The following is an 11146-nucleotide window of genomic DNA, read 5'->3' as shown; positions in this document are numbered from 1 at the left end:
AAGAATGACTTGTGAAGGCTGCCTTGTTTAAGGTGAAGGACTAGAAGTTTATTACAAGTATAGGGGCTGATCCTGCACCCACTGAAGGCTATGGGAGTTAGGCTTATGAACAGGAAACTTCTCCCAGTGTGTCTTAGCTGTCTTCAGATTCTTCAGCTGTCCAGCTCTCTTGGCTATTCCTTCCAAGTCTAGAGCTCCAGAGGTGGAAATTATCATATCTTGTAGTGCATACCCAGACAAGTAAGGGGGTCTGATCCCACCAAATGGTAAGAGTTTATAATAAGCATGCCCTGCTTTGGGGTATTGACTACTTTTGCAGACCTAAACTCTCTTTTTTGGGGGGTTTGTTTTTTTGTTAATATCTTGATTTCCAACTTGGTAGGAGTCAGATTAAATGTATAAACTGTGAGTGAGATAGGAGCATGACTTAGTTATGATGAACAAAATACATCAGCTGACATAGTGCTAGGCAACCCCACTGCAGTCAGTCAGGAAAATTGCTGGCTACTAGCTAAAAGCATTACAAGTCTCTTTCTGCTAATAAGATGGGGAGTACAATGACGCAAGTGGAGTAAGTATTGTTTACTTGAAATCTCCACTCCCTAGTACTATCAAGCAACTACTCTGAGTATATTGATAGATGTCATACACAAAATTCCATGTCTTTCAGACAGGACAAAGAAATGGAGTATGAACCTAGGGAGGACTGCCCTGTTTTCTGTTGCACCAAACTAAGGGTATTAGGTTCAAAGACTTCTGTTCAATTATCTTGACAGGTAACCAGCAAGTCTTCTAGTCTTGGCATTCCTATCCTAGTTTTGCAGAAAAGATGCCTCACGGTCTTTGAAAGAACAGAAAGACAAAAGCAGCTTTGCTAATGGAATGTCTCCTAGAATGGCAGAATCATATTTCAGGAATATCAGATCATCCTGCTTTTCCATCATGAGCCTTAGGATTTCTAAATTCAAACAATTTAGAATTTAGATCACAAACTACCATCTAAATAGCCATTTAATGAAACTCAAGAACCCTGCAGAAGCCTGTATTTTTCTTAAAATATGACAGAAGGAGTATTTGTTTTGAGGACAAAACTATCTAATTAAAAAAAAAATGCATGGCTTTGCAGAGTTTTTTTCAGAAGTAAAATTCATGAGGAAGCATCAATGTCTTTAAAGCCCTGTTTAAATCTCAGGTCAACATTATAGTTGTATTTTGTTGTAGCAAACATGACACAGAACACAAATAATTCCATTTCCATTAAGTAAAAATTCTCCTAGACTAAAATGAACTTACTTCATATCAAGCTGAAACTATTCACTGTATATGCAGAGATGTAGGAAAACATAAAATTTAGATTGTCATTTAGCTAGGAAAAAATATGACTTTTAAGGATGAAGAAAACCAGGGAAACAGCAATTTCTACAGCTGACATGTCAAAACAAACCTATAAAAGAAAGTATCAGGACAAACACTGCTTGCTTAACGTAAACCAGTAAAGCGAAGTCTGTCCATGAATAAGTCAACAAACTGTGACTGCAGTCTATCAGAAATGTAAGTATGCTGGCATGCTCTCTAATATTAAAGACAGTGAACATAATCAAGACTTATGCGGCTTGCGTTTTCCACTGATTTTATAAGTGCTTTTGCATAGGAAAACCATATTTATAAAGTAAGTAAAAAGCTTAATCACTATTTGTTCAGGTGTCTCCCAGATATCTTCCTATGGATAAAGCTTGAAAACCAAATATTCAATACCTGAAAAAAACTAAAATGTAACAAGTACATTACAGCCTGAAATATATTTCAGGCAAATAATTTTTCAGGTACTTTTCTCACATTGCCTGCATATCCACAGAGTTCATAAAACAACTAAATGATGATTTATGCATGGTAACTTCCTTGGCAGTAATTGTCATGCCAAGGAAAACTTATTTACTGATTGCAGACATCCATACAGTAACATAAGTATTTTTTTATTGCGTGAACCAATCAATCAGTGTGAAGCACAGATGGTGAATGGTGAAAACAGAAAATACAATGTTCGTTTTTCCTTTATTTCTAAAGGGAATATCTAAGCTATATTGTTGTCACTGAGAAGTGGGTCTCTGCTCCGAAATGTAGAGCAAAATAACGTGGGTTGACCTAGAAACTGTACAGTTTCTGTGGTTACAGAGCTAAAATCATGCTGCAAACATGAGGCAACAGAACATAAATTACTATGTTACCTATGTAACTTGGCTCATGTATTTGTCGTTAGAATCACAGAGAATTCAAGAAATGTCAACATACTAATTCTGAGAATCAGATCAACAACAACAAAAAAGAAAGTTACCCTAAATCTGTAGCACTATTTCAGTACTCAAAAGCTGTATTTAATCCACAGGAACTACAGTGAACTTGTAAAGGCTGAATACCACATCAATATTCCCTGCACCAGCTAAGTAACTTCATAACTAATCTATTGTTTTATTTATGAATATTACAGATCAAGCTTGCTCAAGTTCCACAAGGACTCCATGACAATCTTTAGGGTGAAGAAAAATCACAGGTTTGCCATGTGCACCTATTTTTGGCTCTTCACTCAATATTCGTATCTTTTTTTTCTTCAGTTCTGTCATAGCCGCTTTTATGTCATCAACCTTATAAAAGAAAAATACAGTTCACACAAATGAACATATTACATTGTATTATGAAGATTCTACATTTAGGAAAAATAATGTAATTTTTTACTAAAATATTATTTCTAAATTCTAATATAATTCTGAAAATCAATTAAATTATGAGTTTTAAAACATCTAGTCTTAAAAATAAAAATCCTACAGAAGTTTGCATTTGTTATTTGAAGATTTTATTAAATATTATTTAAATAGATTGTGCTATATTTAAGAAATTAAACAAAAATCACTCATACACAAAGCCCATTGATTTTTTGATGTTGTTACTTTATTAGGACTCCATAAATAATCTAAACCCTGCATTACTATTACTAAGAAGAACATATTGCTTTCAAACTATCAATAACTAAAGAAGAATGCTTCCCTGTCTAATTGATGACAGAACACTGAGTCATTAGATGCTGGTAAAAAGGGGGGCAATGGGCAGAAGGTCAAAGGAAAGTCCCCTTTAGATTTATACATCCTCCTTGTCAGTAGGTTAAGCTTCATAAAATTTACTAAGAAAAACCTTGGAATTATCAGAAACATACCCAGAATATGACCTGGTTTTCCTATTGAACTTAATTTAATAATAGCCTTTAACATAATATTTCAGTACAGTTTCCTGCAGAAATATGTAGTTAACAAAAACATGTCTACGCTGTATAATGTGATCTTAAGTCTGATGTCATGTCATCAGATGAAATTTGAATTTTCCCAAACCTTAAATGCATTAATTCTTTGAAATAATAAAATTAGCACTCAGGTTAGCAAATCCAAGAGTCAATAATCAATAAAGACCTAGAATTAAAATAATAGCATTGCTATTTTTGAAGCCTGAGGTGACTGGACATAACTTGGTGAATAAACTTGCATGATGGCATTGTAGGGAAGAAGGAAATACCTAGCTTTTATTCAGAGAAATAGACATCAGTTAATCCCTACTCATTTGCAGCAGTTTTGTTCATAAAAATTCTGAACTCACTGCAGTTCTTCCTACACACAACTACCAGTCTGCTAAAAGAAAAAAAAAAAGAAATGACTGTCAAGTTTTATCTAAAATAAAACAGCACGTGTAATGTGTGCCATAGCCCCCTCCAGGTTGTTTCCCCAAGCAGAAAAGCCACTGCAGCTGCTGCCCCTGTCCTGCAGAGATGGCCAGAAGAGGAACTGTGTCTGGGCTCAGCTGGAGTGAATTACTGCATCCCCAAGGAAGCAGTGAGTGTAAATAGTGGAAAGCCTGTGGGTGCATCAGTGTTAGGAGAGTATCAGGCTCAGATTTCTCTCTTATTCTACCAAGTGTCCAGCATGCTTTTCATTGCAGGTATTAAATGCAATTATAGCTGGTCAGAAATAATTTAATTTCTTCTTAAAATGTTTCTTTTGTCTGAAACAAATTTCCCCATCAAAACATCCGTCTAAAATTTTCCTTTGAATAGGAAGACAGAAGGAAGAAATGAAAAGCATTTTGATAAACTTGTGAGGCTTCCCCTCCAGTATGGAAAGATTTTTTACAATTGAGCTTTTTGTAATAAAATTGTTCATAGAAAGATATTTCTACAAAATATTTTTTCAATTTCAAATGAACAATCAATTGACACTGAAGTTCTTTTATACTTTTTCTGAAAACTATTTTTGCTCAACTTCAGAAGATGACATATCTTTGAAATTGTTAGATTTTCCATTCTGTGGAGAATAGAAAATTGGAGGAGGGAGGTTAATATCTTTTTGATTGACTATGGTAGTGACCAAATCTGTTTTCAGTCCCACTTAAACAGCAGGTCAACAATGGATTGCTTTTTTCTCCATGTAAATTAGTCTATAATCTTCCATTGGTTTTTACGTGGAGACAAACATGAGGGACTTTAGGGCAATTTTTTTTTTTTTTTTTTTTTTTGTAGAGACTCTATTAGTGAATTACAAGACTTCATTTAAGAAAATCTGGCTGCCAGTAGCACTAGCTAACCCGATTAAAGGAAATTAACAGCTAGATTATGACTCCTGGCTCGCTTGACCTACTGTATAGAGTTATAAATTTTTAACACAACACTTCTACATTGTCCAACATGGTATAATTAGCATATCCTGTTCTTCTCAATTTTCATAATTAACAGTATGAGTTCCCTTGACAGCCATCTTTGATTTATCTGCAACAAGATCATCTCTCATACAAAATGGAGATCTACATAGAAAAATTTCAGCTGGTAACAAATATTTCTTGAAATGTCTTAAAAGGGATTACATATAATTGAAACTCTTGGGAGCTTTGAGCTCTTTGCTGAGAAATGCCTACAACTTCTTTGTCTTCTACCTATAAGTAAGTACCACTGGTCTTTTACAGAGGGCTGGAGGTCTTTTTTGGTCTTATTGCAAATCACTTCTTTCTTCTACACCCCCCATTTCCTAAGTTCAGCTGAGGTCCTTCACATTTCTATAGCAGAACTGCCTAGCAATACAATTTAGGGTCAGTTTAAGCAGAATTAATTTTCTTATTCTTGAACATCTGCAAATAGACAAACTTAATGTAAGAAAAATTGCAATGCCTGTGTGTATGCAAAATTTCTCAATTCTCAATGAAAGCGTGCAACTGCAAGTACTGGTCTCTATGGATGTATTCTGAAAACAATTTTTACTCACATCAGTAATCCCATTACTTTTTATTATTACACTTTGCATGAAATAATAAAAGTTTGCAAGACTCAGATCTGTAAAATATTAAAAACATGTATCATGGGCAGCAGCATGAAAGTTTGCATCAAACAACTACACTAAAACATGAGTATGCTAAATAAGATAACTACTTTACCCAGCACCTTTACGTCTTGTGTACTTCCAGACCAATCTCTCTTTGATTGACAAGAAAGAACAGGACAGAAGAATCTCTGGAGACTTTACTGCTGTTTGTAAGTACAACTGACAATCTTTTTTGACTTCTGTATACAATTATCAACTAAATATCGAACAGGAAGAAACTTCTGAAAATCTAAACTGACTTAGCTTAAACTTACAACTCCATCTTTTTCCAGTCCAGATGTCCTTTCTAGGTCAGGAAGTTGATGCCTGTTAAACAGCCTTCACAGGCCCTTGGGCTTGTCCACCTTCCACACATACTTAACCCTCCCCTCCTCAATTTAATCTTCAGAGCATAAAAGAGAAAAAAATTATCATATAGCTCATGAAATTGAACTGTGATTTCCAAAACAGAAAAAAGGCATGTGTAAGACTTCTTATGCAATATAAATTCTCACAGATATGACAGCCTTATATATTTGTTCTTGACAAAAGTCAAACCTATGAAAAAATTATGCATACTTTAATATCACTATCTTACTACATGATATATTGTGTTAAAATACCTCAATGCAGATATGATGCATCCCTCCAGTCTTGTTTTTTTGCAGAAAGCTTGCAATGGGACTTTTCTCTCCTAAAGGATGCAGAAGTTCCAGCTTGGTATTACCCAGCTCCACAAAAACAACGTAGACACCATGTTCGGGAAGAGCAACAGTCTCGCTCACCTGTGCTCCTAACACATCTTTATACAAGGACTGAGCCTTCTCCAGATCAGGTACTGCAATTGCTACATGATTAAGTCGGCCCAGTTTCCACAAAGAGCTTGGAATGTTTTGAGAAAAGGAATTCGATGATGATAGAGTTCGTATTGCGGGAGCTGAAGTCTGCAATCTGGTAAGAAGCCCTGAAAAAAAGTGAATAGCACCGATACAATACTTTTGATAAAGTATCAATATCTGCTCTTTCCCCTTTTAATGAGCCCTATGTAACTCCTACGTCATAAGCACACCAGTGTGAAAAGCTGAAGGTACACTGAGACCAAGGAAAGAATTCTTCTGTAGTACTACCAGCTCAATGAAAATTTTTTTCAGAGACTATGTAATTGTTCAGAAGTATTAAAAAAAACCCCAAACACAAATTTGGTGTAAATGCTTACATATGCCTGTTAAAAAGAGGAATACATGGCCAAATGTAATGGTCAACTGTATAATGTACTGAAAAGTGACTTCTGAATTTTTCAGAGCTTCTTACAAAATAGAGAAAGAAATGAGGATATGCCTATACATCTAAAAGTTATAACAAAAGCCAGGAAAACCCAAACAAAACCTTGGACAGAACTGATACTGCAAGAACCAAAAGATAAAAGACTTGAACTCTCAGCTGTCAGAGCTAACTCCAGTAAGGCAAGAAATGTCGTGTTGCATCTGAGGCTTAAGGAATCCTAAAATCTCCTGAGTTTGATTTAATATTTTCCCTTTCTCCAATGATTAAGACATTTGCCCTTCTTACTTTTCACATGCCATACAGGTCTTCTACTTTGTTTCACCGATCTGTTTCAAGATGTTTAGAAATATTTCAGTTCTAAGTACTGTGAACAATATCATGTCCAACTGATCAATAATAATTTAGAAGATTATCTTTAAAAGGTCAGAATCATAATAGCTTTTTTAAACTAGTGCCACTGACTTCAGGGTGACTTACAAAAGAAAAAGCGTATGATTTGGCTCATCATAAATGAAAAGGTAATTACAAAAAAATACTGGATGACCATATGACACAAAGGTAAGGGCTAACATGTAGACAAAAGATGGAGAAGTCATGGAGAAACTCAGTATCATGAAAAGCTGATAAGATATTGACAGAACTTTTCACTGACTGCTCTGACAAGGCAGTACTGAACTTAGCAGTGTGTCGAATTGCAGTGTTGCTCACAAATAGTTCTAGGGTTGCTTGGGTTTTTTTTAAATCACTAAAAGAGATACAAAATGAGGATACTTACAAATGAATTACATTAAAAATTAATCTGTCAGAGTACTAGAATCTGGAGAGGTTGGGGCTAGGGGAGAAATTGGGATCATATCAGTTGTTTCTAGCACCAGAATTAGAATTAGATGAAAGGATATATTCATAACAGCCACATTTTGATTTCATGCCAGTTTGCTTTAGGCTACGTCAGAGTTCCCAATGCCTCAAGGCCAAGCTAGAGGCATCTCAGCATTCTGGAAGTCTTTGAGGCATTCTTAGCTTCAAATTCACAAATGTGCTATTTTGCTAAGAGATTGTGCCAAGGATGCACTGAGATTCTGGATGTTGTGCAATACACTGAGGATAGCCTGGCGCGCATTTTTTCAGACTCTTTATACTGTGTAAGGTTAGTAGTAGCTGTAATTAATCAGCTAGCTTCACTGTATGAAACTCTATGAAACATTTCACAGGAATTCAAGATTCTACAGCTATCAGTTAATTTTTCTTCACAAAGATAACTGATGCAGTCCTTAAATCTAAGCCTTTCTGAGCATTGTGCTGTGATGGCAGAAGTGTTTGTGTGTATTTGAGACTTAAAATTACAACATGCAATGTACATACTTCCAAAGACTTAGTATCACAAAAGTAAGTCTATTCAGAATCTTTTGATAATACTAAATCAACATCCTACATTAAGTATTTCCAGAAACTTGCCCAGTTCTGCAAGTAACTGCCCTGGAGTATTTCTTGCCAGCCTTTCACACAGTACATCCTGTCATCTGCTTCATCACAGCCAGAAGTTCTGGACAATTCTTTTTCACTTGTTACCTTTAGGCTATCATACTGGCATAGTAGAGCAACTCAGTATTTCCAAGTACTTTTCAACTTTTTACATGTTAAAAAAAATCCCCTAGCAACTTCTACACAGAAGAAAAATTCTTGTTTTTCAGATGTCTGTGCTGAAACTATTTTGTCGATAGACTTGCCATCTCAATGCAGCTGTATTGGGTGAACAAAGCAATTGCCTGAGTGAACAAAGCAATACTATGCAATGCTTATAATGTATAAAATAAGAAACATGCAGTATCTAGTTGGTGTAATTAGAGGCATGGATAATTAACTAGACTAGCGTTTGACCAGATCACCAGAGTAAATAATGTATTAAAAAATTAAAAAAAACCAAAACAACATGCCCGCGATACAGTCTTGTCTTTCCACCTAAGATTCTACCTAAATAGTTCTGTTTCTTTATCATTTGTTATGTTTCCTAAAGCCTTTTATTGTTTCATTCCTTCTTCCTAATATTAACAGACCACAGTTCAGTAGAAATACTACTAATGTAAATTCTTCAAGCAATCTTTACTGATGGGAAAGGCTAGGATTTTTCCCATTCTTTTTCACATCTCCCATCTATAATTCTTGCTGTACTTCACACAGGGCATATGACTACATGGTTATTATAATTTAAATTGTATTTTGTCTATTTTCAAGTAAACTGACAGAAAGTAGAGAGACAGACTTACTCCAATATTTCTGAAGCAATAGCAAAAAGAATAGAAAATGCTATTTCTGTTGGGTTCTGCCTAAGAAACGTTTGATTTTTGTAGTGTTTCCTGGAAAGATAACAGATTGAAGAAGTGAAGTATATTCCTAGGATTCTTGTAAAGTCAAGTTAAATGCCCACTCATATGACAGTATTATTTATGCATCTCTCAATTTCCTCCTCTCACTTAATAGATTGGGTGGTGGAACTCTATATCCAATTTTTCCTATGAGTATGCAGGGGCAGAGGACTCTTCAAGCAGGTTTGGGGTTTTTTTTCCTTTTACTTTATTCTATGAAGTCTTGTGAATTTATCCTAGCTCTAGTCATATGCATATAGAGCTTTAACTGAAACCCATAATTACCAGTATGAATTGACTGAGATTAAACAAAAAGCATTTCTGTTTTTCTTGCATTATATAGATTAGTAACTATGTAGATTAGTTACTTAAAATTCTGATCATCATCTTCTTCTAACCCAGTAATCAAAAGATGACCCTGCCGTGAAAAAGAAAGCTTTTCAGCAAACTTCAGATTGAAACCCCATCACTTCCATGTTTCAGGAAAGAAACACTTATGTTTATGCATATATCACAAAACTAGTCCTATTAACTGTTGTGGCTAAATTCTTCAATCATAAAAGCATTTCTCCACTGACTTACAGAATTACTCAAGTAATTCTTAACTTTCTCCAATGTTAAAAAAATTACTTTCTCTGCTGTATCTGTCCTGCTTGAAAAACTTGCATATGCTGACCAAACTCACCCCTGCAGTTGCATCTCCTGGGATGTACAGCATTTGCCTCTACTGTTTGGGTTTTTTTTAAGACCTCATTTTTTCAAACACTGACAACCAAATCTGAATTTTTCTAGATATTTAGTCCTTTAGAGAAGATTCAGCTGATGTTGCTTTCATATATGATTGCTGGCTTCCTAGCCTCAGTGATACTACAGAATGTATGTCACCTTCTTCAGCTTAATTTGAAGAATATTTTTAAATTGATCTATTTGGGTTTTATTCTATTAATGGTTGACGGATCTACTAGTATTATGCACATCAGAGTTTAAACATGTACAGTTGTACCAACTGAGGCTTAGATTCTGTAACAGAGCTGATTATGAAGCAGCAAGTGTGAAGTACCCCATAAAATGAGATCCTCATCCTTCAACTATTTATTCGTAGACTTGTTGCTCCTTATGTGGGGCAGTGTTCATTGACTTACATGGCTAAGTAATCAAACGCAAGCCAAATCCAACTGAATTCAGTCATGTTCTCTACGAGGAGGTTGTGCAACTGTGTGTCGCAGTAAGAAGAACCTCGTCACTGGTCACTGCTTTACTGTCAGCCATTTCAGGTTGAGAAAAATTCCCAGGCATGGAGAGGATGCTGTCACCATAAGGAGTTTGGCATAGAGGGGCTGTGCATTAGCCCTCTGGGCCAAATGGAGAAAGGCCATAGTCTGGCAGTTCTTAAATCCCAGCAATTTCACGGTGGCGTTAGCGTCTTGGAAACTTTGCCAGCCAACAAGGCTTAGGTCATCCATAGTGCTGCTCTGCTCTGTGCTGGAGGTGGCTTTTGGGAATCAGATGGGCTCCGTAGTTCCTAGAAACTAATCTCACTTTGCTGCAGCTCTGGTTTCCTCCATTAAACTGCAATTATACAAAGGTGTTTTCATTCCCAGAATCCCACTGATCGATCACGGACAGCACTGAGTCTCTCGTTCACTCTTCTGCAGTCTATGGCTACCAAGTAAAATAGTGTGGTTTAGGTACAGTGAATTTAACCTGCCCTTTCTTACTATTAAGACAGTGAACAGTCCAGATAATTACAACGAACGGGAAATGATTTTGCATTTGACTTCCAAGTTGTACCTTAAAAAGACAAGCTCCTCCTTGCGCCTGAAGTACTGTTTGGAGTTTGCAGTGTAAGTTTATTCTAAGCCAAATAATGTCAGTTGTTAATATACCCGTCACCCGGATCAGAAGGCCTTGTCTTTATTTATAAAAGCAGTTCCGTTTTGTTGTGGTCTGTAAGGCTCTCACGTAGAGCCCCGGGCCCGCTCCCGCACCCCGGGCGGGCAGAGGCGACGCGATGCCGCCCTGACGGCCCGCCCGGCCCCAGCACGAAGCGGGACTGCCCGCCGCCGCGGGGCAGGAGCTCCAGGCCGGAGCGGGCGCCGACACCCGCGGCCG

At 36.5% G+C, this 11146-nt stretch overlaps 1 protein-coding gene across 1 annotated transcript in view; it reads right to left on the bottom strand.

The window, feature by feature from the left end:
• Positions 1-2045: 2045 nt before the first annotated feature.
• Positions 2046-11146, bottom strand: part of MCEE (methylmalonyl CoA epimerase) — a 10694-nt gene continuing 1593 nt past the window's right edge. Inside the window, exons 2-3 of the mRNA XM_010572266.1 lie at positions 6011-6351; positions 2046-2639 (exon numbers count right to left, since the gene is read on the bottom strand). Coding sequence (XP_010570568.1) covers positions 2487-2639; positions 6011-6351 — 494 coding nt within the window. The 3' untranslated portion in view covers positions 2046-2486. The remainder of the gene's footprint in view (positions 2640-6010; positions 6352-11146) is intronic.

Source organism: Haliaeetus leucocephalus, unplaced genomic scaffold (assembly GCF_000737465.1).
Source record: "Haliaeetus leucocephalus isolate CR32 unplaced genomic scaffold, Haliaeetus_leucocephalus-4.0 Scaffold339, whole genome shotgun sequence".
In the NCBI taxonomy this organism is placed as follows: Eukaryota; Metazoa; Chordata; class Aves; order Accipitriformes; family Accipitridae; genus Haliaeetus; species Haliaeetus leucocephalus.
This window is presented reverse-complemented; position numbering and strand designations above follow the sequence as displayed.